This window comes from Populus euphratica, unplaced genomic scaffold (assembly GCF_000495115.2).
Source record: "Populus euphratica unplaced genomic scaffold, PopEup_1.0 scaffold71.1, whole genome shotgun sequence".
NCBI lineage: Eukaryota > Viridiplantae > Streptophyta > Magnoliopsida > Malpighiales > Salicaceae > Populus > Populus euphratica.
Genome location: NW_011499949.1, coordinates 54,603 through 81,331, shown reverse-complemented (window position 1 = coordinate 81,331; position 26,729 = coordinate 54,603). Strand labels below are relative to the sequence as shown.

At 32.1% G+C, this 26,729-nt stretch overlaps 2 protein-coding genes and 1 pseudogene across 2 annotated transcripts; 2 read left to right on the top strand and 1 right to left on the bottom strand.

Annotated features, from left to right (window-relative positions):
• Positions 1–2,219: 2,219 nt before the first annotated feature.
• Positions 2,220–4,098, top strand: LOC105137779 (60S ribosomal protein L23a-like; annotated as a pseudogene).
• Positions 4,099–6,530: 2,432 nt separating this feature from the next.
• Positions 6,531–8,768, bottom strand: LOC105137845 (uncharacterized). The gene is made up of 2 exons (XM_011043743.1): positions 8,441–8,768; positions 6,531–7,424 (listed from the first exon to the last, which is right to left on the bottom strand). The coding sequence occupies exons 1-2, from the start codon at positions 8,474–8,476 to the stop codon at positions 6,531–6,533; spliced, it is 930 nt and encodes a 309-aa protein (XP_011042045.1). The 5' UTR covers positions 8,477–8,768.
• Positions 8,769–23,304: 14,536 nt separating this feature from the next.
• On the top strand, positions 23,305–24,719 carry LOC105137778 (probable aquaporin TIP1-2). Its single transcript, XM_011043654.1, has 3 exons — positions 23,305–23,521; positions 23,759–24,009; positions 24,130–24,719. Exons 1-3 carry the CDS (start codon positions 23,389–23,391, stop codon positions 24,502–24,504), a joined length of 759 nt encoding a protein of 252 aa, XP_011041956.1. The 5' UTR covers positions 23,305–23,388; the 3' UTR covers positions 24,505–24,719.
• Positions 24,720–26,729: the final 2,010 nt, after the last annotated feature.

Here is a 26,729-nt window from a genome sequence, read left to right as displayed (position 1 = left end):
AAAAAACATAAAAATTCTTATGACATAAGAAGTTCAAAGCTAATGATTCTACTCGTTACCATATTGTTCCCATAAATGTTCAACCAAATCTTCTTATAGTTGAGAGCTAGTTGCTCTATCCCTGATTTAATTATAAGTTTGAAGAAAATCATGTAGTTTTGGTGTTTCACCATGTGACACTGATATAAAGGAATTGACTTAACGTTCATGGTCAAATCCAGCGTTCATTTCTCTTTCATCCTCAATAATTATATGATGCATTATTATACAAGCTTTCATTATATTTGCAAGCGTTTCTTCATCCTGGTATCGAACAGATCCACGTACAATTGCAAAACGAGATTGGAGCACCCCAAATGCCAGCTCTACATCCTTTCTTATAGACTTTTGCTTACTTGTAAAATATTTTCTCTTTGCTCCTAATGGCCTTGAGATTGTCTTAACAAAAGTTGACCAATTAGGATAAATCACATCTGCTAAATAGTATCCCATTGTATATTCATGCCCATTAAATTATATAATTGACAGGAGCAGTACGACCTTCAGCAAGTGCAGCGAAGATAGGTGACCGATCAAGAACATTAATATCATTTAAGGATCCAGACATTCCAAAAAAGGCATGTCATATCCAAAGATTTTGTGAAGCCACCGCTTCTAGAATTATAATTGGTTTACAACAATGACCAGTATACATCCTATGCCATGCAATTGGACATTTCTCTCATTTTCAATGCATACAATCAATGCTCTTTAACATCCCTGGAAATCCACGCTACTCTCCAATTGATAATAATCGACAAATATCGACCTCGTTTGATGCCCTTAGATACCAATCACCAAAAACTTCTACGATTGCTTTGATGAAAGCTCTAAAACTTTCTATTGCAGTGCTTTCTCTAATTTGAAGATATCCATCAGTAAGATCTGCAGGAATACCATATGCAAGTATTGTGTGAGCTGCAGTTACCTTTTGAAAACAAGATAAACCAAGAGCACCAAGAGCATATGTCATTGTTTAAAATATAGATTATGAGCTTCCACTGCATTTGCGATCCAAAGAAAAAGATGACGACTTATCCTAAATCTTCTTCAAAATTGAGTTTCAGTGAATTCAGGATTTTCAGCAAAATAATTATTATATAACCTTAACTCACCTTCTTTTCTATTACGATTGACAATATTGTGGCTAAGAATAGAGCCACGATATCCTGTTTTCTGCCCTTGATTATTCGATTCTTCTTTAGCAACTACAGCAGCAACAACTTGAAAAGTGAACATAGGAGTATCATCATCAAAATCAAAAGCATTATAAAAATTAAAATTAGAATGATTCATGATGAATTTTAATGAAATATATTTTTTATTGGAGAGAAAACAATGGAATGATGAGAAAAAATGTTAAAGTATATGAGAATATTTATAGATGGATTATTTTTTTAAATTTTGAAATCTTAGAATGTTGGCGGTCATTTTCTTAAAATTTGAAATTTTAAAATTTAAAATGATGACGGTCATTTTTTCAAAATTTGAAAATTTAAAATTTAAAATGATGGCGGTCATTTTTTCAAAGCATGAATTTTTTTTTTAAAAAATTGAAAATCAAAATTTAAAATATTGACAGTTTTTTTCAAAGTTTAAATTTGAATTTACTTTTAAAAAATTAAAATTTTAACAGTAATATATAAAAAAATTAAAAATATTCATATAAATAAATTTTAAGTTTAATTTTAAATTATATCTTTTAACTTTCATATTATTTCATTAAATTTTATATTATTTTTATAAATTACTCATATTAATTATATAATTAATAACATCATAATTATATTATATATAAAATATGTAAATTAGTTATATAATTATATAAAAATAAATTTAATATGAAATATATTAAAATATAAATGGCTTTTCTAAATAGATTTTTACTATTAAAATACACATAAATAAAAAAAATCATATTTATATTATTTAAAAAATCATTTTACCAATTTAATTTATCAATTTAACTTTTTGCATTAGAGATGCTGTTATAGGGGGGGAAAAGAGAGTTCTGGACCATTTAGCCAACACTATTTTCGGCCACTTGAGCGTAATAGGTGTTCTTTATAGTAATTTCATATATCAAGTGTTTATCGGCCATTCTCCCAACCAGTAATATAGCCCAAACCCTAGAGAGTGGAGACGGCTCTGCTCTGCTGCTTCACCATCCACAGGTCCCCCCTCTTATCCGTATATTTCAAAACGAAAATTATTAACCCGTTTGTTTAGGGTTTCAAGTTGTTGATTGGCAGCAATGGCACGAGCCAAAGGTATGATTTTATCCCATTTCAGTATTCTTACATAATCTTGACTGGTTCTTTAGTCTCACTTTCTGAAACGTTCAATTTTTTTTTTTGTCGTTTGTTTCACGTTTTGGTTTGGTGACTTTGTAATCTTGGTTTAATTACCCAGAAAGAAAATATGAAGTGAAGGATTAGAAGAAAATTAAATGGATGGACATGATTTAATGTTTTTTGATAGAAACGACAGAGATAATGAGCAATGTTGTTCTGCTAAGTTAGTTGTCTAGAAGAAATGAAGCTTCTCTGTTATTGTTTTTTCTTTTGACGGGGAGAGAAACTAAGCTTTGGAATGAGTTTATTGTGCTTTCAATGTGCACTTCTTTTTTTTATTCTGATGGGAGCATTGAAGGAGAGCAAAGTTAGGGTACCGCTGCCGTGCCTATCCATGAATGACATCCTTGGGTTCACTGTTTTTGCAATTTTTTTAGAAACTGGCTTCATTATTATCCACGAAGAATCTATTGCATGATGTTTTTTATTTCCCTCCTTGCTTCATGGCAATCATGATTAGCACTGCTTAATGGGTCTTTATCCTAGTCTAGTAGGATTATTATGATTCAACGGATGTATTGAAAAGAGCAGTTGGGGGTAATGCTTGTTGGGGTTTTCAAAGTTTGTGTTTCGCTCATGATTGTTACTTTTCTTCACCATTTGTGCGCTTGTTATGTGTGCAACAGACAGTTTGAAAAATTCTGGCCCAAAGGCACAGGCTGTGAAGGCTGCAAGAGCAGTAAAGTCAGGTCCAACCTTCAAGAAGACCAAGAAGATCAGAACTGAAGTTACATTTCATCGACCAAGGACATTGAAGATGGAGAGGAATCTGAAGTATCCTCGCATTAGTGCTACACCAAGAACAAGCTCGATCATTATCAGATTTTGAAATATCCTCTCACAACTGAGTCTGCAATGTAAAAGATTGAAGACAACAACACCCTGGTATTTATAGTTGATTTGCGTGCTGGCCAGAAGAAAATCAAGGATGCTGTCGAGAAGATGTATGACATTCAGGCCAAGAAAGTGAATACCCTGATCAGGTACCCCTGCCTTTCATTTTTGTCTTTTATTTTCTTTTTATATTTTTATTCTTGAGAAAATACAATGCTTTTCTTTCAGCAGTGGTTGATTGACTACTTTGATTTGCATGCAGATGGTGTTTTCCAATAATTGCTTATTTGTTTTTCTGTTTTTTATTTTGCTATGGATGAACATGTCTTTACCTAATATCGTTACCCCAAACAAACACACGTTCATCAGAAACTTTGTTTCTTGTTGAAATATTTATCCTCAATATTTGGCATCTTGTCTGATCCGACCATATAAAGATATTGACTACCACCATAAGAAATTTAGAATATTTTGATAAGATGGCTGTTTTTTCTCCTGTAATGAAGAACACACTGATTGGATGTAGTTTGTTATATTTGGCAAATTGGTTGAATTTTCATCTGCCATGGAAAAAAACAACACTCTTTTATGCATGTAAATCCATGTGACTTGTTGCATGTGATTTTGTCTTGTTCATCCTCTTCCCTTTGGCAAATGTTTAGTCCCTTCTCTGAGTTCTCAATGATTTTGTTCCAGGCCTGATGGTACCAAGAAGGCAAATGTTAGGTTGACACCAGACTATGATGCCTTAGATGTGGCAAACAAGATTGGAATGTGCTTGCCCTCTGTTTCTTAAGTTATTTTTTGCCTTTGTATTCCAGATTAAGGTAGTTTTGTTGTGACATTACGGAGGGAGATCTACAAAATTAGTCTGAAGTTGTGAATCTGTGCAGCTCCCTTGTAGGCTTGAAGTTTGATTCATCGATTTTGAACTATGCATTCAACGAGTTACCATACTTTCAGATATTAGATCATTTCAATATCTAGTTTATATAACTGATTGTGTGATCGGGATTCTTATTCAGGTATAGCCTCCAAGTTAACTATAGGAGCCAGGATTGTTTCATTGGCTGGTATCCAATTAGGTTGTTGTCATACCGCAACGCCAGAGCATATGTTTGTGACCCAATAGCTTCCAAAGCTGTTATCTTGAATCAACCTATACATAATAAAGTCTCTGATCCTGGTAAATGTTGCAAAATTTGTATGTCCTTGGCATGTTTTAGATGTCGATGAAACAAGTTTAAAGGAAGAAACAGGGAAGGAAGGATTTAGAGAGAGAAGTGGAAAGACTAGTTAGCACTTGGGTTGGGCGGTAATGTGTCTTGAATCAAGCTCTTGATGGTTTAAAATTTAAGATAGCTCGACCAGTTCTTGTTCTGTTTTTTCACATAATTTGAAAGCTTAAACGCAGTCTGTCGACCTTGTATATTTACGAGCCTGTGGAAATGAGTGGGCGGGTTTGTTTACCTACTAGGTTTCTTTGCCAGTTCCTTCCAGAAAAAGAATGTTTCTGCTGATTTCGTCCCTTTTTTTTTAATCATTTGCCTCGCTCAATTTCAATGTTGCGTTACTTTTTTCCTCTGAAACATGATCATCTTATGTAGTTCAAGGCAACTGCAACGGATATCTGCATTCACAATAGCGTTGACAGGAATAACAATTTCTACATTTCTGTAGTCAAAATCTATCAATCAAGAAAAGAATGGCAATGTATGCATGCAGACACGCGTTTCGCAATTTTCTGTTAGTGTACATTGTTAGTAGTTGCTAGTGGCGGGATGATATCTAGAGGAGAACAATGAATTGTTGGACAGCATTTGACAGGTTTCTGTTGCATTGGAATGGAATATTCCGTCCAAGTTTTACAATTTTCTGGTAGCGTACAATGTTGTGACTCGATGTATCCAACTTCTGTATTTGTCAGGATATTTTTACCAAGAAGATCAGTGGTCATACTAGTAAAAAAAAAGAGAAAAAAGAAGAAGACTATATTAGGTCGATGATTTGTATCCTGGCGTAGCAAATAGTATAAAAAGGCTCATCACACATAACATAATCAAATTTGGTTATAACACTTTCTATTAGGGCATCCATCACTTGGCTATTTGAAACATTTATTTTCTAGTCTATTCTTAAGTGTGATTTGCATGTCATGCAATCTGTTTCAGACAGGATATCACGGGAGATTGGTACTTTACGTTTAGTATAATCAACCTCTTGCCTTTCATCTCTAAAGGGACAAATCACTTGGTATTACTACTAGATAATGACTCTAGTCTTTAGTTTTTGCTCTCAAGGCTGGTCGCTTGTGACAAAAATAGTGGTTGATAACAAAATTGTAAGGTAGTTTTGGCCTGGTCCTGAACTTATTCCTAGTAAGTGACAATATCATCTGCGATGATCTTTGCTGGCGTTTGGACCACGTGTCCTCTGCAAGATGGGAAGAATCTTCTATGTTTGCTTCCATTCCATGCCCATCTGGAGAATAAAGCCACTTAAAACGAATCTGAACCCCCACTCCATGCTGTTTCTTGGCGAACAGCTTCATTGACGCTTCACAGCTCCTTAGCGGGCCAGAACGACTGCAGGTAGTCAAGCAAAGACTAATCTATATTTCTTCGATAATATACCTAAAAGTTGAACTAAACAATTCAATGCGGCTAGGATCTCAGTATTTGCTGGAAATATGCAGAGTGATGGCAAAATAATCCTATGCCTTACCTTAATACGAGGTCGTTTAAGATTGTGCAAGTTCAAGGTTGTGTTTCCGGGCATCCATTCCTAGCTACTGCTTCAGACAACTGTGTCAGTAACACGTCTAAGCTAGTGAAAGTAGCAAGCCATCTTTCTACTGTGGACATTTCAGGTTGCAGCAGTTTTGTTTACAAGTGTACAGCTATGGTGGTATATAAATGAGGCAACCAATCTGCAGCTTATGAATATTTTATTCCGAATGATCTCCTTATCCGCGAAGGGCAGCGGACGTTTAGCAGAGGCTTCAGGGATAACAAATACTGCTTGTTCTGAATGAAATTGTTTTGACACCCTCTTCTATCACGAAAACTTCATGTCTGTTAACTCTTCAAGGCATTTCCGAATTCGCATATGCTAGTGGACCTCAAAACTCAAAGTTAATATGACTTGTCAACAACGAACCAGAAATGGAACCTTTCATGTACAAGGCAAACAAACCAACAGGCTAACTATTTCTGTCATTCAAACTCTGAAAACAATACATCTTATATACACCCTCAACCACTGAAATTTGATTTTACAAGAAGAAAAAAACTTATTAGACTCTCATTGAGATCTTTGCCGCTTTCCAGCTGGGATTTGATGGATAGCACCGGAATTTAGCAAACGTCCATTGCCTATACCCGAACCAGAACCAGGAGCAAAATCTAACATGGAAGCTGAACACATCTGAGAAAATCCTCGAGACATTTCAATGTATGATGGTGAAGCCAATGGTTGTTGAGCTAGACAGCTTGGATTGGCAGTGAGGTTTGGAGTTTCGCAACTAATAGAAACAGGTGGAATATTGAACGTCTGCAGTGGAGGTGGATTTCTCCACCGCGGAAGCGGACCTGCAAGAAGAAGTGTTTGAAGAAGAGGACCTGTATCCATCACAGCCTGCAACAGTTTTCCCTTTTGAGGTAGGACTCTTCCTTTGACAAATTTATCAATTACATCATCGGCCGGATCAATCTTGGCCATTGCTGGAGCCACTAAACCTGTTGGCATAGAGCCATTATAATCCTGAACCAAGGTCTTGTCCACAAACCCCATGTGACATGAGTCTGCCATGTTAATGCTTGAGAAATCTGGTGAAGTAACTGCATCGAGTAAGGAATCCACAGGGGAGGAGCCATGTGATTGGTGATTATATGTATCAGATAGACTGTTAGATTCAGTTATACTGGAGTTCGCTTTAGCAGGCATCAGAAGGGGGCTTTCAGGCTGTGCTTGACGAAGAATGGGCGGTAATTCAGGAGTACTGGAGAGCATAAGTTTGTTAACTAGTTTTTGCAGTTGACCTTTAGCCTCATCTCTTTCTCGGTAAGCTATCTCTAGGAGATTGATTAAATGATTGACATCCTCCTTGTGCTTTCTCATTTCTTCATTTGCTTCAACTTTCAGTGACCCCAATTCAATGGTGGTGTACACAAGCTTCTGCTTCAATTCATCAAAGCTCTGTCAATTCAATCCAATACAAATCAATTACTTATGTTGTTCGCACAAGAATTAAACAAAATATGGCCTGGCAACTTCAAACACACAGACTTTAATACCATGCAATATTTTCATTAGTAGAAGCTGCAGGGCAACAGAAAAAGGTTTATGCCTCGGTTCCAAAGAGTCTCAGAGATCAACATCAATACATTGAGCTTCCAATAGGACAGAAATCTACACCAAACATGCTAACGTAAAAATCACAGAATCCAATTTGGCAGGGACGGAAATTCCAAATGAATCCAATTGATGAACAAGAATTTCAATGGTAGGGGAAACAGTATAATCTCAATTTGGACCCATGCGGATCACAAGCCCTTCAAGTCAAATGACGTGAATCTTTCGAACTCGAAAGGTTAAACTAATGAGAGAAAGAGAGCACCAGCACAACCAATCTCTTAAAAGACATCGATCCCCATAACTTGTGCTATGACATATCGCAGGTTTACATCAATACAGACAAGCCTCAACTCTGAAGTTTCAATAGCAAACAAAAAGGAAGGGGGAAAAATAGCACAAAACAAGGACCACTTTTTTTTCTTTTTTCTTTTACCAAACCAAACCAAAAAACACTAGGGGCATATCATAGGAGAATCAAAACAAAAAAGGCAATGCCATCAAATTAAGGCTACTCGTTCAAGCAAAAAATTACAATTGCATTTGTAAGAGAATAACAAACGTTAACAACATCCAAGACACAGAACATCTACCAAGAAGGCTTTAAAACAGCAATAAATCACATAAAAAAGGCAGAGTCACGAAAAAAGTTTTGAACTTTATAATGGAACTGATGATAATGAGTAGGGAAATGAATTTCTGTTTACACTTTAGACCCCATAAATAAAATACATTGAATATCACAACTGTTCATACTAAACAAAACAGAACAACGAAAGGCTTAAATGCCAGACCAAACAAGACCCAGAAGAGGAAACAAAGAGAGGAAATAATTTATCAAACTAGTAGAAACAACCCACCTCTTGATAATCCCAAACAGAACCCAATTCCTCCATTTTTTTTTTCTTTCTCAAGTCCTGAGAGAGGAAGAAACCAAAAAGAGAAAAGGAAACTCAAGGTAGGGGGGGGTTCAACAAAAGTGACTCGCGACTCATTTATAGAACAATGAGGCACACATGAAGACAAAAGAATGGGATGGCTTTCTCATAAACTTGCAGAAAATCCAATCCACGTCAAAGAAAAAAAAATTTCTTCCAATTAATGACAGAAAAAACAAATCTTCCAACTACAGAGAACAGATTCCAACTTCAGCTTCTGCACTGTATGTAATATTAAATTTCTTTTAAAACTCACCCCTCTTTCAGGACCTCTGTCTCTCACTTAAAATAATACTCTCTTTTTCTCGTCTCTCTGTATGTATTTACATGGTCAATGAATTGTAAATCCTGTTAGATTTTGTATTTCTATAAAAGCTGTTTTCCTAAAATGTTATTTTACGCGGTTTTGTATAAGTAGTTTTCCTTACGTACCCTTTCCTTTTTTGTTTCTTTTTTTTTTTAAAAAAAAAAAGTAAATTCCCCTCCGACGGCTCTTTGGGTCCATGAATAATGGTTTCTCCATGTTTCGTGGTGGAAATAACCACTCATCAGCCCCGTCATTTTGCCGAATATACTGCTAATCATAACTCGAAAACCTCAAGGCGTAAATCATTTATCTAAATAATAATTGATTTGAAAATATCAAATAAAAAAATTATATAAAAAATCAAACAACTATTTCTTAGAGACTTTGCTTTAGCACGTTGTAAAGGAAGATTTTGAACTCAAAGACTGTTCGGAGAAATGAGCAACATGGGTTCCAGTTATGGACTTAATTTCTTATTCATGTGCTTTTTATTTATTTATTTGGTGCTTATCATCAGTTAATCTGGGGAAAAGAAGAAGAAGAAAGAAGAAGTTCGACTTTGGAAAAGAAGAAGAAGAAGAAAGAAGAAGTTCGACTAATTAATGGGTTTCTTCCCTAATATTTTGTTCCATAGATGAAATAATTAAATTAAATTTTAGTTTTATACAAATCAGTTTGAGAACATTAACTAATTACAGCATCAGAAAAAAAAATATTTCCTAAATATTATGAAAGATGAATCCTGGTATCCATGTCCACTTACTAACTCTTGAAAAATGAGTTTTTAAACCTTCGACCTGCGAAATAGCTGGCTTACCCTTGGCATGCACGCAGGCGGAGATGTGGAATTCTTGGAGTCATGATGGCAGGCAGGGCTAGCATTTTATTCCTGTGCATAATCGATCCTGCAAGCTTTCAATGGTATATATTCTAGAATTTCTACTACATTCAATGAAGGGTATATATTATTCTAGAATTTCTACTACATTCAATGAATTCTTAAGACAAATTATCAACGACTAGTAGTGGTCAGTTGATCATCGATCGGACGACAGATATAGTTAAAATCGACCAATATATCCTCGCTCGGATTTGACCGGTTAACGGGAAGTGTTTACTGATCGGTCAGATGTTGTCAGCATAGAACTAAATAGAAAGTCTTACAAAAACATCGGAGAAAATTATGTGTATGCTAGATTTGTTTTTCCTTAACTGTGAAACTGGTCGATGGTTCAACCTAGTTTGATGGATTCTCATACAATAGAAGTCGAGATTGTCATTGGCATCATTTTTATTTTATTTTTTTCATTATTTTTTTCTGATGGAAATGCCGAGGGTTACTAGCTCCTTGTCTTTTATGAAACATTCAGGGAACACATGCAACGTGAGGCACGTATCGAGGTTCTTATCCGGACCAAAAGTTATTTCTTTATTTTCGAGGGAATCTAAAGCGGAAGGTCTAGCTAAATTTAACGGGAGCGCCAGCAACGGACGTAGTCAGGGTTTTTTTTAATTTTATTTTAATGTAAATCTGGTATTTAAAAGTTGATTGGATTTTAATTAATTTGATCAAGCATCCAACCACTGCCTATCCCTAATAAAGGTATGTTAAGCATATAGACACTTTCTCCGGTATTATCTTCCTAGGGGCTAACCTAGAGTTCCCTGTGAACTGCCCAAGAAAACTGAAATCACCCATATAATAGTTGACTTATAATCCATTCTTTCATTATTCTAATTTGTAGCTTTTAACACACTTACGCTCTGTGTGTGTGTGTTCTTCATGACCGTCTAATTTGCTAGCTAGGGGTAGGGGCTACTGCGGTTCTGCTACACAAACAAATTAATATGTATCTTTCAATCGAGGGTCAGCCATCAACTAATTGGATTGCTCTGAAAATTAACCAGGTAAATACAATATATACATCTCAATTGAATTCTTAAAAAAAAAAGAAAAAAAAAAGGAAATTTCTCGATTGAGTCTCCTGAAGTGTTCATGATCTTCTCTCAATAATTATCGTCACCCTCGATAGAAAACATCAAAGTATTTCATAATGAAGAAATTAATTGCATGGCTATTAGGTCCAAACAAAAACTATTTATTTATTTCTGCATTTAAAAAAAAGATTGTGTCTCATAACCAGTCTGATAAAACCTCGTTGTGACAGAGACAATGAACATGGATGAAGTATTGATCTTGACAATGAGGAATTTTCTTTCTTTATCCCGACAAGCAGCTTCAGCACTCTTCACATTTTTTAATATCCTCTGAATTTACCTTTACTTTATTCTCGAAGAACAGTATCATAACTCTTATTGCAATATGTGCAAACACCGTATATACTACTCTATCCTAAATCGTTAGATTAACCATAAAAGATGGCATATCCACAATAAATTATCCATCGTTCCTCCATCGAGCGGGTGGGGCCAAGTGTTCTTGCAACATGCAATCGTGGGCGATGATAATTGGATTGTATAGTTCTCATAAACATTAAATTAACTTCTTAATCATATATAAGTTTATGGAATTCCTTTGGTAGGACCAGACAAAGCTCCTAAATATATATTAATAGCCCGTTTACGACAAAATTGCCAGAAAAAACAGAGAGATTTCTATTATTAATGCAATGTATCTAACCGCTAGAGCTTTGTGCATGTGTGCTTTTATTCTTTAATTGTTGCTTATTCACTTGGTTATGTACACCTGACCATAAATCTGGATCTTTTTAGAATTAATTAATTGTGATATTAAAGAACTTGTTCAGTAAGAAATCGAGAAGGTTACCATTCCACTCAATCAAGAAATTACATGGCTAACTAATTAATTTATTTAGATTGAGGACTACCTAAAATGGGTTATTCTATTAATTATTACCCATAAAAAGTGGGATATTCTATAGCGTCTACGTACGTGCAATTCACTATGCATAAGATTCAGTGCACTGATTTTCTTTTTAATATTTTCCTAATTTGGTGGTTGTAGTTTTCTTTTTTATTTATTTATTCCTTAATATTGTGTTTTGGCTTTAAGTTTTGGTTCATGTTTACTTTGATTTCTTTTCCAGCAAGTTATTTTTGATATTTTTAATTTATAGGTTTAACATTTTGGTCCATTTTAGAAAGGATATATAAGTCCTAAAAAATAATAAAGAAAAAAAAATATTAATTAATCACATTTTGGACATGAAAAAAGTCATTCTAGTATTAATAAGTTTTATTTGATGAAAAAAATATTATTAATATGGTGTTTTTCACCTTTTTTTCTAGAAAAAAATATATCAAAGTTAAAGAAAATTTTTGTTCTTAGTTTAATTTTATATTTTAAAAATAATTAAAGGTTGTTTGAGGTGATGTGTTAGTTTATTGATAGTATAATGATGTTTATAAGTTGAAATAGATTGAAAAATAAATTTTTAGATAAAAAGCTCTATTTTATTTTTTAAAACACATCTTTTATAATAAAAAACTATATAGATACATAACATGTTATCTTCCATTATTTTTCTTAAAAACAAAAATGGTAGGATAAAAAAAAGAAGCAAATCGTGTGTCCCAAGCCTACATGCATTGCCTTTTCTTTTAATTAGTCATACATGCTAGGTCACTCAAGTCTAGTCAAGTAACCTCTTTTTTTCACTTTAATTTTTTCTTCTTCTAAATTTAAATTAATTAAAGTAGATTAATTAAATATACATGTGGGATGCCCAACCCAAGAGTATTAAAATTTAATTATGATAAATTTAAAAAAAAATATCATTTAATTTTTATTTGGTTTTTGGATAAAATTATTTTTTTTTCTAATTTTAGGAGGTGTTGTTTTTTTAGCCATATAGGATTTTTTTTTCCTTGAATTTTATTGAGTTTTCTTGTATATTTCTATTTTTATTGTCATTTAAATAAATAAAAAATTGATTAAATATAATCAAGTTCATAGCTAGTGTTACAAGATAAGTTATTATCTATATTTATTCCTTATTTTTTTAGTTTAGTTTTAAGTTAACGAACATTTTTTTATGTATATATTTATTGGCCTCTATGATTCATAACTTATTTAATTAAATATTTACAATAACCTTTTAATTTATAATTAATTTTTTATATAAAAACACATTAAAAATGCTAGTATATTTTTTTGTGTACAAATTCTTTTTATTTTATTTTTTACCCTAGATTTACGAAGCTGGGGCCAACTGACTAGTAGTTAACCAAGTTATTTGGTTGATTATACATGATCTATTTTTCTGTGATTATAAAATAATCAAGAAGACAAACGGAAGAGACTGGAGAGGGCACCGTTGTCGGCGCCAGTGTTCGTCCACAAACACAACCTATAAAGTAGATGTTAGTAGCCACGTTATGCATACTCGGATAGGGGCATTACAGTCATTATGAGAGATTAACTTTGAAGAATGGTCCAAAAAAGTGGAGACCAGCTGCCCTTTTACCTTCCTAACGGATAACGACTTTACCTGTCGACAAATCATGTGAAATCGTGAGGAATTTAATTAAAAAAGAAATAGAGAGCACAAAACTTGGCGTCGATGTTTTATTTTATTTTAACGGTGAAGGTGTTTTTTCTAGCTTATTATATTTATTATTAAATCTGATCTAGCGTAGCGTATTCATCCAGGACGGGAAAAACTTGGGTTTTAGTATGAACTTGGTTTAAGAAGAATTAAATGAAAATTTATTTAGTTGAATTTAAATGACTCGCTAAATTAATTTATAATTTGATCAATTAAAACTTGATTTTTATGCATACTCAGATAGGGGCATTACAGTCATTATGAGAGATTAACTTTGAAGAATGGTCCAAAAAAGTGGAGACCAGCTGCCCTTTTACCTTCCTAACGGATAACGACTTTACCTGTCGACAAATCATGTGAAATCGTGAGGAATTTAATTAAAAAAGAAATAGAGAGCACAAAACTTGGCGTCGATGTTTTATTTTATTTTAACAGTGAAGATGTTTTTTCTAGCTTAATTTATTTATTATTAAATCTGATCTAGCGTATTCATCCAGGACGGGAGAAACTTGGGTTTTAGTATGAACTTGGTTTAAGAAGAATTAAATGAAAATTTATTTAGTTGAATTTAAATGACTCGCTAAATTAATTTATAATTTGATCAATTAAAACTTGATTTAAGGCTTGCTAATTAAATTTTTATAATATTATTATTTTATTTTTTAAAAATAAAAATTATAATATTTTAATTAAACTATATTAATCACTTAACTCATTAAACAAGATGAGTTATTAGTTAAAACGAGTTTAATAAATATTAAATTCCCCCTTATAACTATATTTAAACGATTTTATTTAAATTCACAACGTTATATCGATGCTAGTTTTTTTAGATTGATCACGTTTCCTCTCAAAATCTCTTAGAATCGGGCTTTCTACAGCGCTTTTAAGAGAGGATCCATCATGCTCCGAGCACTTTATGCTCGCTTAAGTGCCACCGAAAAGTCATAAACTTATAATTAAAACCTATAATCGTAGTTAATAGAGGCAACGTCTCTATCCGAGAGTGGGGCCAATGAGAACTCATCTCGAGCCAATAAGATTGTTCCCGAGCCCCCTTTGCACATGGCCGATTAGACTCCTTAAGCCACGAACGTGCGATGCGTACCCCTCACTGCACGACACTTGGCCTGAGGACCGTCGGCGCTGGCACATGACAAAGCACTTGACTTTAAAAGGTCGCACACTCGCACGTGACCCGGGAGGCTTAACACCGAAGCTGACTCGGTGACTCAAGAAAAAAAACCCCAAGAAACTTGCTGGGTCGTGCGTTATTCGGTGTAGAGATCCAGTCTTCGAAGAGGAAAGCAGTCTACAAACGGCATTTGCCGTGGTGGGGAACAATGAGTGTGATTTTGCTTGCTAGCTAGGAAATGGATGTCATCAATCTTGTATCAAGGGTCGTGGCGGCTTCTAGTTTGAGTAATTAGTGTTTATTCAAGATCGATATGGTTTGTTCTAGAGATTATTATTTTTTTTTGTGGGACAACACATGAATTATGATAGATGATGTGGTGCTGTTAATGGCATTTAATCGTCTTAAATTTGAAAAAAATAGCAGAGACTACAAGGTTTGAGTTTGACTCTTGTGCTTCTCAGAAGAAAAAAGCAAGCACTAAAGCACAGAAAAACATTCATTCTCCTAGTTGATCGGTGGTATTTAAGAAGGGAAGATGCAGTAATTTAGAAATAAAGGAATCATCATACAACTTCAAACATATGTCATGCACGGTAGCAAGTACAGAAGCATAGAAAATATATTGAAAAGTATTAAAACTCCAAGAAGCTCTAAAACCCCATTATGTTTCTACGATAGTGATCTGACTAAATCTAACTCCTGGAAAGGTTTACAATTCATTTTACGAGTTAAAAAAAACACATAAGAAACAAAAATTAGAATCCTATAACATAAAATATAAAAATAAACAATACATTTGAAAAAGACAAAAATAAAAACAAAACTGATTCAAATAACAACTTTCAAACCTAAATTTTAAGGGAATCTATGGTTCGATAAACAACAAAGTGATATTCAATAAAGAAAAAATGTAAAATCTTCTTTAAAAATTATATTTTATTATAGTCATTTTAAATTGCTATCATGATTTGATGTATCTAAATCTTTTTTAGATTTAAATTTCTCTCATTAATCATGAAAATATTTTTAAGTTTTCCCTTCACCAAACAATAAAATATATATACGTGTGAATATAAAGTATCCCTTATGGACGTTATGATCAAAGGCAAGGGCAAAGCTACCTTATGGAGAAGGGGGGCACTTGCCTCTTTGAATTTTTGAATTTCTCCTTCTAATCCTTGTACTTCTCCATGTTTTCATATAGTTCAAACTAAAAATGCATGAATTGCCCCTCATAATTTTCTTTTTCTTGCATATGAAAAGATTTGCCCCCTCAAAGCACACACACACACACCCAATTGTTAATTAGTATAAACATTGAATTGATAATTCTCTTCTTCATCTTGCTTTTTTCATCTAATTTATTAAATAACTGTAAGACTAGGAAATGAAAGGCTACCCATTCACATACATGTTTCTTAATTTCCATATACATTTCCAAGAGGAATTGGAATGTGGAATAAATCTTAACATGTCATGATGCTCTGGAAAATAAGCGCATCCAGCCAGTTAAGCAAAACGCAAACTTCTTTCTTTGGTTGACTTCTAGTTCAGTAGTTGCTATCAACTCAAGAAGTTTTCGTAGTCTTGCACTCAACTTGCCTTGGTGGGTTAGGGAAATAGGAATGAGACGAAGGCATCTTCGAGTTCATCCCTGCTTCCTGATCGTAATCACCGCAAGCCCAAAGTGCAAGATATGTGGTTCAGCATAACATAACCAGTTGATTTCCTTTGTCGTTACTTGTTTCTATCATTCCAATGGTAAAAGGTTGGAATAATTAATATTCTTATATAATAAAGATAGTCCTAATTAATAGGACAAATCAAGTCAATAAAATCTTGCAGAAGTGTTCTCGTGCTGGAAAAAAGATGAACTGAAATGATAATTCTTTTGTTAAGTTGCTTGATGCATCTTTACATGATATAAAAATCAGTTTTTACACCGTTCAAAGTTGTTGTCCTCGAAAAAGTTTTAGTCTCCTCGTAACAAATAGAACAAACTTCTTCGATTCTTTACACAAAAGTTATTATTTATGAAATGACTCTATTATCATTTATATAAAATCATATTTTTTTTTATAAAAAATTAAAATAAAAAGCGAGATCAATAAAAAAAACTCATAAGTTTTTTATGGGTTTTACCTAAGTCATGTGTCAATTCAGATTTTTTCTAAGTCAAATCAGGTTAATCATTTCTTTATTTTTTTAAACTCAAAACTCTGTTATTAACTTATCAATTTGATGGATGAGTAGTAACCCAACTAATGGATCGACTAGAGATAAAAATCCGAGTCATGGATCAAAAGGATCAACCTGAGTTTTCTCATATAGCACAAAGATAAAAGTGATTATTATTATAATTTTAAAACTTGACTTGACAATTGACTCGGAACAAGACTAGGATCATGGGTCGAGTTGATAGATGGCGTGGTTCAATATAATTAAAAAAATAGTTATTATTGTAATTTTAATCCGACTTGAGAGTTGATATTGGATAAAGTCCAAGAGGGTCGACCCGATTTGATTTGGATTAATGTAAGAATAAAAATTATTATCATAATTTTAAAACATGACTCATAAGTCGATCTATGACAAGGCTCAAGAAGACTAACCCATGTTAATTCCGGGTCAATATAAGAATAAAAATGATTATTATAATAGTTTTAAAATTCGACTACAGTTCAACCTAGAGCAAGACTCATATTAAGGATCAGGAGGACTAGCCAAGATTGACTCGAGTCAAGATAAGGTTAAAAGTGATTATTACCATAGTTTTAAAACTTAATTTGAGTGTTAACTAAAGGCAAAGTCTATGTTAGAAGTAGGGAAGGTCAACTCGAGTTGACCTGATTTTATTTTTTTAAAAGAATCAAAACAACCTAATTTTGATAAAAAAAAAAATCAAAAGAGTTAATGGATTTTTTACTCGGTTTTTGACTGAGTTAGATCTGATCATTTTTTTCATAATTTGTTTTTTAAATCCAAACCTTGAGTCTATTGAATACTAGATCGACTTGCATGCTAATTTGAATTTTATGATTAGAATTATTATAATATTAATAGTTTCAATACTCAATATAAACTAAAATGAGAAAAAAGAATCATATCTTATTACTTTCTAAAATATATAATTTTTACAATATACTTATTAATAGTAAAATAGATTTTTTCATATGTTATATTAACCTTATATTTGAATACTTATATTTGAACACTTTTTTAGATTTCAATTTAGAAAACAATATAAGTTATAATTTACACTTAAAAAATTAGACATGACAGGGGTATTATTGTTATTATTATATATTTTTCTATCTTATTTAATATTTATCAAATACAAATAAAATAAATTATTGAGTCACTACAATGCATACCAAACATAAAACAATATAATTATTTATTTAATTCAATCCAACCTAGCCATTTTTAATCCAATCCAGAACAATTCAATCTATATTGAAGAACATATAAAACATTACCGAAGTGTTTAATGAATCCTTTTAATGGTGATACACATGTTAAAATCCAACATATCTCTTCAGTAATTATATAGAATGCCCCTAGTCCGTATTAATAATCAAAAGTTAAAAAAAAATAGAAACATTCTATTTACAATTAATTAGAAAACCCAAAAAAAAAAAAACTATAGAAGCAAATTAAAAAAACAAAATAATATACATGTAAAAAACTATTGCCAGAGGAAAAAAAAAACTAAAAACTTAAATCCTGTCATTATTTTTCTAATTATTTTTTTTTTAATTTTAAATGTTTGATAATGTTTCAAAAAATTCTATTTTGAACCAAGAATTATATATTAGATAATTGATTAATTTTTTAATTTTAATAATTTTATCCATTTTTCATAGTTAAGATAACTGAACCGGTATCTAATACCTGGTAAGTCAAAGTGATTGGTAGATGATATCTATAAAATATTTTTTTTAATATTTTTTAAAATTTTTAGATATTTATTATTTTATAAAGAGAAAAAAATGATATTTTAAAAAGAGATACTCTCAAAATATATATGCAATAAAAAATAAAAATTAGAATATAATTTTGTCTTGATAGTATTAATAAAAAAATATCTCTTATATAAATATTAATAAAATAAAAACATTATAGGTCATTGAAAGATTTTTACACAGTATGTTTTATACAATATTAATATAAAATTTAAAATGTATTTAAGCCCATAGAAATTGAGGATTTTTTCTAGGTTCTGCCCATAAAAACTATGTTTTTTTTTTTAACAAATATTAATAGAATAAAAATATTATAGGTCATTAAAAGATTTTTTATGTAATATCTCTTATACAATATAAAATTTAAAATGTATTTAATCCTATAGAAATTGAGATTTTTTTCTAGGCTGTGCCCATAAAAACTATGTTTTTTTTTTTAATTGAGCTTATGAGTGACGAATTGTTTTCCAAGACAGTTTATTAGGGTTGAGAACAAATACATTGACTAAAACCGTGAGTTTTTAAATCTTGCAACGGTCAATCAAATTTAAGTTTACGAGTTATGTAAACTGAAATAACACTGGGGAGGTAATGTAACAAAATACTGACCATGTTCCCGACATGCAGTGAGATGCCGGTAAAAAGGCAACAACACCAATTATAGTTTCGTGTCATAGGATTCTCCAAAGTGAATTTTAACCGCATCAAACCTAAGAATGATCGCCAAAAAGATCCTCCATTTTCAATCCTTAGTTGACTGGGCATACATCTAGTAGGTGTTTGCTTTGACTCGGATTGCATCAGTTAGCTTTACGGTGTAAATGCTAGCTCAAAAGTCTCAACACTCTATTATTTTTTTTCCCGATCTAGACTCCCTTGGATGAATGCTTTATTGGTGGAGGGGAATTTGGTGGGAGAGTAGGTGAGAGACGGCGAGGAACCAAGCTAGAATGCAGTCTCCTCCTTTTGAAATGCTTCACTGATAAATATCTAGAAGACATTAACAATTGCGCATTTCCATAATGGGGTTAATTAGTTTTCAATGTATAGAAAATAAAATATATTGCATATAAAGATAAGACGTTGACCATACCTTGTTAATCTCGCTCTACATTTGCCTTTTTTTTATTATTAAAACAAACTAGAAAAATTCACTCCAAATTTTCATGTAATACCGGCACTGTACACCTTTTAATCTCTTGCATGGTTTTAGCCCATGAAGGACTCACTGGGCTTCGATTTATGTTTTGAGGGGACAAAGGCCGTGTTTTGGAGATACTTGTCGGACCATTTTAGGCATTGGGAGGCCAGATCAAGAGCCCGTCTTTGGCCCAGGGAGTCTATCGCGTGCCCTTGCTGGTCTGAACCCAGATGCGCGGAATTTTGGTTCTACTTCTGGCCGCTACCAGATATTCTTGGAGACAAGAAAAGGTTTTTTTTTATCTATAAATATATTAAAATAATATTTTTTATTTTTTAAAAGTTTATTTTGATATCATCATATTAAAAAAATATTAAAAAATTAATCTAAAGAAAAATATTAAAAAAATTTATAAAAATTTTTTAAATACGAAAACAATTTTTTTTTTTTAAAAAAGGAAAAATTATGTAGAATGTATTATGTTTTGAGTATGGTAATGCTCTCTTTTTGTATTTTAAAAAACTGTAGGTAATGCTCTCTTTTTGTATTTTAAGAAACTATACTTTATGTACAAGTCAACGTCAATTTTAAATTTTGATTAAAACACCAAATAACCGTGTATATAATATAATCAACTGTCACAAATTTTCTCAATTTTTTTTCTCTTTACAACGATTAGCAAAGAACAAATCAAATAGCCCAGTGAACGACAACAAAGCTAAGAGCAAAGCAAAGTTAGAATCGTTCTTCGATCGCTAAACATATATTTGTTGAGATGTTGAAATAATTAGCCATGAGCTTGTCCAGCACATCAAAGATGAATGGTCTTCTTTTCCTTTTCGTTGAGTAGGGTTTCGATTTGTAGGAAAGCAATGTTCAAAGGGGTGAAGATGGCGAAGAATGGTGAAAATAAGTTTAAATCTAACAACCAAGATCAACTAGGGAAGACTCTTAAAATAATAAATAACATTAATATCAAAACAATAACTTTTAAATATAAAAAAATTAACTTTTAAAGATATAGTTTAGCAGGTTAAATTCTAAATTTATTTTTTAGAAATTATTAGTTCAAATTTTATAATTTTTAAAATTACTATAAACTTATATAATCTTTAACTTAATAAATTATAAAATTAATTAAGATATATACAAGCTCATTTAAATATTTATATTAAAAAATAAAAATAAAGAGGTGTATAAAAAGGAATCTACATGAAGGAATTAAATAGAAAAATGAAAGGGATATTTTGGTATTACAAAGAAACGATGAATCAAGAAATGGGTTTACGTTTGGTGAAAATCTGAGTAAAAAATGATTACAGTAAAAAGGATGGGCTTGTTAACGGAAAAGAGTGACATGTAGTTTATGAAATGTGTAGAGGAAGTTTATGGGTGTTTTTATTTTGTAATAAATGATTATTTTGCTTATTTTTAAGCTATTTAGGTGTTTATTTCTTGTGTCTCCTTACTTGTAGTTAATAATTTGATTTGTGTATTTGTTGTTGTAGATAGGAGAATTGAAGCTAAGTGTATGCTGAAATGTTAGTTGTTATTACGAAGAAAAAAAATGCAGAAATGGTGACAGTACGAAGAAGAAAAAGAGTCCATAAATTTGAGTGAAAAATTGATGTTCGAGGGTTTATATCTAACTATTGGTCGATAATATGATTAAAAAAATACAAAGATGGAGGCATAGGCATAAATTGTGGTAGGAAGATGACGAAATGATATGAATGGTAGGAGGGAATGACAAACTTGTAATATTTCTTTTACGATAAGCTCATAATAGCTAATATTGTAATATTTTAGAATTTTCTTTGCTGATTAAGTTCTTGAATTCCTAACTTGGTATATAAAGTTAAATCAACTTTATAAACATTAGGATATAAATCTAAGGATGGAGAGAGTGTTACCATGCTCAAAATTTAGGATGATTTCTGGAAAAAGAGAGAGGTTATTATTGATGAGTTGCTTGATTTGATTAAAGATGTATTATGGTCCCATTAAGCCCAAGAAGAACATGTTGGCAGCCTAAACTTGAGCTTTAGTTCGAAGGCCGACTTTGTTTCAAATAGGGCTGGGCTCAAGATTGGTATTTCTATACCAAATAATATAGAAATAATTTGCATTGTAATTATATTTTTTTAGTCCTTTTTTTTTATTCGTCGAACTATTTTTTTTATATTGCATTGGCTTGAAATTAAGTTTGAAATTTTATTTTAATGTTCTTTTCATGTAGTTATTATTCAGCCCTTCAAAATATTTCTTTTACTCTATTTTTAGTGATGCATACTGTTTATTTTTTAAAAAACAATTATCAATATAATTTTAAAAAAAACAAAAACAAAAACAAAATTATTAAAATTAATTAAAAGTTTATTTTTAAACAAATTATCAATATAATTTTAAAAAAACAAAAAAAAATTATTAAAATTAATTAAAAGTTTATAATTCAAATTATGAATTTAATAAATAAATTTAAACCGATCAAAGATATCAATGTCTTAATATATATAAAAAAAGAAGCTAGAATAATATCCATTTTTATTGATAAGATAAAATTGTTTTAATTAAAGAGATACATATCTTATTTTTATTTTAAATTGTTAATTTTTTTATATGTGTCCTTGTTGCATTTGATTTTTATTAAATAAATAAAACATAAAATTTATATTTTTTTGGTGGAAAAAAATATAAGAGAAGGAGGATAAAGTGTTATCCAGGCAGCCCACCTAGCCGTCCAGAGATTAATAAATTTAAGCACATAAGATTAGAAAATAAAAAGGAGATGGAAACCTGACAGTGATATTCGAGGACAAGATGAAGTCATACGGAAACCCAGAGTATTAAAAGCATGGGTTAATGACATGATGACATTGGAATAATTATCAAACATTAATGAATATGGTCGGTTCAATTTTAATCGCTTATGCTTATGTATCCCAATGTAAGTGCCAAGCCCCCCGCAGCCCTTATCACCCACTTTTCTATTTATTTTAACAGCTCATTTGATCCTTTTCTTAATCCATTTCTTAATAAATATTCCGTGTAATTAAAAAAAGTTAAATATAAGAAATTTATAGTGTTCAAAGAATAATTAATAACATTATATCAGTTATTTCTTTGCTGCGAGTATCTTTTTTTTTTAAAAAAAAATATGCATTAACATTATTATTTACTTCTTAGTAGCATAGATTTTTTTTTTAAATATTCATTTATTTGTGAAGGATTTTACATTTTTTTTTGTAAAAATAATATTCCTTAGAAACTGAAAATTGTGAAAGACATGTTAATTAATTATTGTCTTATCGGAGATGTGTGGTTTTCAAAGTATACACATCGGAGCTCATTTGTCGATATCATCACAGAACAAAACCAGCTTTATTAACAATAACTAAGCTTGATTAGTTAATGAAAATGAAGGCAGCGCTACTGTCCCAACCGTCCACGTCACCCTGATAAAGAAATCCAATGGTCGGTCATTCGACAATCATTGCAGGACCCACCATCTACCAACTATTGGTCGGTGATGAGAATTTCTCCACCCTCGATTGCCCGGTCTATATCACACCAGCCATACACGTGGTGAAATAGCAGCAAAATGGAAGGTGGCTGTCAGGAAGGAGATCTTAAGAAATCAAGCTGTAACCGGATATAACCGGTTCATGGCTGCTCTCCACCTATATATAATGTCTCCAAGGGATCATCAGCTTCAGAGACAAGAGGGAAAAAGCAATTTTAAGGCTGTTTGAAATCAGGCTTAAAGGTGTAAAGTTAATTAATTTTAAAAATGGCAATCACTAGCATTGCGTTCGGATCTCCTGCAGAGGTCGGCCAGATTGATGCGCTCAAGGCAGCCTTAGCAGAGTTCATTTCCATGCTCATTTTTGTCTTTGCGGGAGAAGGTTCTGGCATGGCTTTTAGTAAGAACCTATTAATTCCCTACTCCTTTTTTTCTCAGCTCAATTTAGATTGATTACACATTAATGTTCTGGATATGAATATAAATTTAGTGCTGTAATCAGTCCATCAAAGTAGTAAGCTGGTCACTACTGTCTGTGTTATAGGACACAACTGTGCAAGTACTTGTTTTTGTTATTCCAAGTGCTGATAATGAGAGATTTTATTTACAAATAATCAAAATGATGGATGTTTTCCAGACAAGCTTACCGACGATGGCTCATCAACACCGGCCGGGCTAGTAGCCGCGTCGCTGGCTCACGCTTTTGCACTCTTTGTTGCGGTTTCAGTTGGTGCCAACATTTCCGGCGGGCACGTAAACCCTGCTGTTACATTCGGTGCCTTCCTTGGTGGCCACATAACATTCATTAGAAGTATTCTGTACTGGGTTGCCCAGTGCCTTGGATCTGTTGTTGCCTGTTTGCTTCTTAAGCTTGCAACTGGTGGATTGGTATGGATTTTAATTACTCCATCGCTAGCTGTATGCTAATGCTGATCTGTATGATATGCCTAATATGCTGGTTACAATGGTTTATTTACTGAACCATGTTTAATTCTTTTCGTTTTACAGGAAACATCAGCCTTCTCTCTATCATCTGGAGTTGGTGTGTGGAATGCAGTTGTTTTCGAAATTGTGATGACCTTTGGTTTGGTTTACACCGTGTATGCAACAGCTGTTGACCCGAAAAAGGGTGACATCGGGATAATTGCACCCATTGCTATTGGTTTCATCGTGGGTGCTAACATTTTAGCTGGTGGTGCTTTTGATGGTGCATCCATGAACCCCGCAGTCTCCTTTGGACCAGCAGTCGTGAGCTGGACATGGGACAACCACTGGGTCTACTGGCTCGGTCCATTCGTTGGCTCTGCAATTGCTGCCATTGTCTACGAGGTCTGTTTCATTAGCCCAGCCACACACGAGCAGATCCCCTCTTCAGACTTCTAAGAAGATGAAAACACGTACTTTGGATGAAACAGGGTTGAAGGTTTGGATGATGTTGGTGTTGTTGCGTTGTTTATAATTCTGGTTTTTCTGTTATTATTCGATTCCAGTTACCTTTGTCATGTTTTTCCTTAAGAATTTCCCACTTGTGCCCACTCGACATGGTTTAGGTGAATGCTTCCGCTTCGATTGAGACAATTGCTGGGAAATTGATCCTAGATTTTTGCCTGGTGAAAATGAGCAAATTAAAGAAAGTACTGAAGTCTAAAACACTAATAAAAAAATGTTGAGTGTCAGCCAAACATAGTGGAAGAAGGTAAATTTAGTATGGGTTACAATATTAAGTAAGTGGCCCAATCATTACTGGACAAGCCAGGCGGACTCACCTAATCTATTTTGTAGGATTCAAGCGCAGGTTTACCCTGAAAAGCCTGTATAACTAGGCTCTTAATTTTTTATTCTCTCAACCAGGCCCTTAATTTTTCTTGTAGATGAAAAATCAAGACTTATGTTTTTTTATCTTAAAATTTATTTTCAATCTATTTTTAACTCAAAATACCTATAAAAATACCATAGAAACAACTTATCTATAGCCTCAAAAATAAAAATCAAAATTAACCCAAAACTAAATATCAACCCAAGCTTTAATATATTTTTTCACAAATTTTAAAGGTAAACAACACCTAATATAAACTTCTCTTGTCAAATAAAATCTTTTAATATAAATATAGTTTAATTTGGCGGTTTAAATTTGTGTCAACGATATTTTTATTTATCTAGTGTCAAAATCTAGCAACCTTTCTCTTTTCTATCTTAATTAGGAACTAACAAATAAACACAATAAATTTTGTATCAAAATTGAATTGAAAAATTATTGAGGTGCTGAAATTACATGATTTTTAAAGTTGAGGGATCAAAGTGTATCTTTTAGAAAACTTATGACGCCACCTATTTTTGAATCAATTAGTCTTCAATTAGGATTACATCGCTAGAAAAAAAAAGAGTTTAAGGAGTAACTTGAAAAAACAAAAAAATTTACATAGCCCATCTATACTAATATGTAAGAGTATGAATAATAAATCCATCCATCATACTAATATGTAAGAGTATGAATAATAATGTCTTACACAATAAAAAAAATCCAACAACTTTTAGAGTTCTAAGTAGCTTTGGTACTCGTGCGATGCTACAAACATTTTAAGTGAATTTTAATTTTAATTTTAATTATTATGATAAAAAATTAGAAATTAATTAGAAATCTTATATAGCAAAAGTCATGACATTCATTAAGTTAGTTGTAAAAGTTAAGCAAAAGATAGTTAAATTGAAGTAGAACAAAAGTACCTAAAATTAAATATTTTATGTTTTATGTCGCACCCGACATCGCGACGGCCTTAAAAATTTATTCAATAGAAAGAATGGATTTTTGGTATCCTATTCTTTAATGGGGAATTGTCTTGTTTAAGGAGTCGTCACCTAGTATTATGGTCACTAGGAACCCTAACTGGTCAACAGAGATTTAATAGCTCGGGACTGGTTACGTAAAAGGGAAGATATCATCACCCCTTAAACGTCCTGTGTAAAGCAGGCTGCATTGCTAGTTTCGTCTTAAATTGCTAAATGTTTATTAGTTTGCGCTATGATAATTTGCTTATAATATCCCTGACTCTGGTGTCAGTAAATATTTAACTATGGATATTTCCAACTCTGACATTGATAAATAGAAACGCAGCCATAAAAACTAAATAAATCTAAATCAATATTTTTTATTCTTAGTGAATAAATAGATCAAATAATTTTATTTTTTTATGCATATATATTTTTTTATATGACTAAGTAAAAGAGAAATACAATAAAATAAAATAAATTATTACCTTTATTCCTGACTCTAGCGTCAATGAATAAACTTATAAATTTATTTTATTTTATTTTATTTTTATTTTTTATCTATTTTTATTTTTTACAAAATTAAACAAAGTTCAATGAAATAAATTTGAATCAATATTTTATTTTGACTCTAGTTTCAATGAATAAAAAGAACAAATTTATTTTTTTTGTTTTTTTCACATTCAGAATTTTTTATTATTTTTATTTTTTTCTATTTTTTGGGCTGGGTAGCCCACATGGACTGGGCTGGACCCAGCCAACCCGGCCAGGTCACTGGCCCAAGCCAGTGACCCGGCTGGGCCCAAACCAACAAGAGGCACGCGTGGAGTATCTCCACGCGT

What these genes read in the sequence shown, in the direction of transcription:
- LOC105137778 (XM_011043654.1), top strand. Translation starts at nt 23,389, where the DNA reads ATGGCAATCACTAGCATTGCGTTCGGATCTCCTGCAGAGGTCGGCCAG. An exon ending in AGGTTCTGGCATGGCTTTTA is followed by an intron (nt 23,522 to 23,758) that starts GTAAGAACCTAT and finishes GATGTTTTCCAG; the next exon opens with ACAAGCTTACCGACGATGGC. An exon ending in AGCTTGCAACTGGTGGATTG is followed by an intron (nt 24,010 to 24,129) that starts GTATGGATTTTA and finishes TTCGTTTTACAG; the next exon opens with GAAACATCAGCCTTCTCTCT.
- LOC105137845 (XM_011043743.1), bottom strand. Translation starts at nt 8,476, where the DNA reads ATGGAGGAATTGGGTTCTGTTTGGGATTATCAAGAG. An exon ending in CTGTTTGGGATTATCAAGAG is followed by an intron (nt 7,425 to 8,440) that starts GTGGGTTGTTTC and finishes TTGAATTGACAG; the next exon opens with AGCTTTGATGAATTGAAGCA.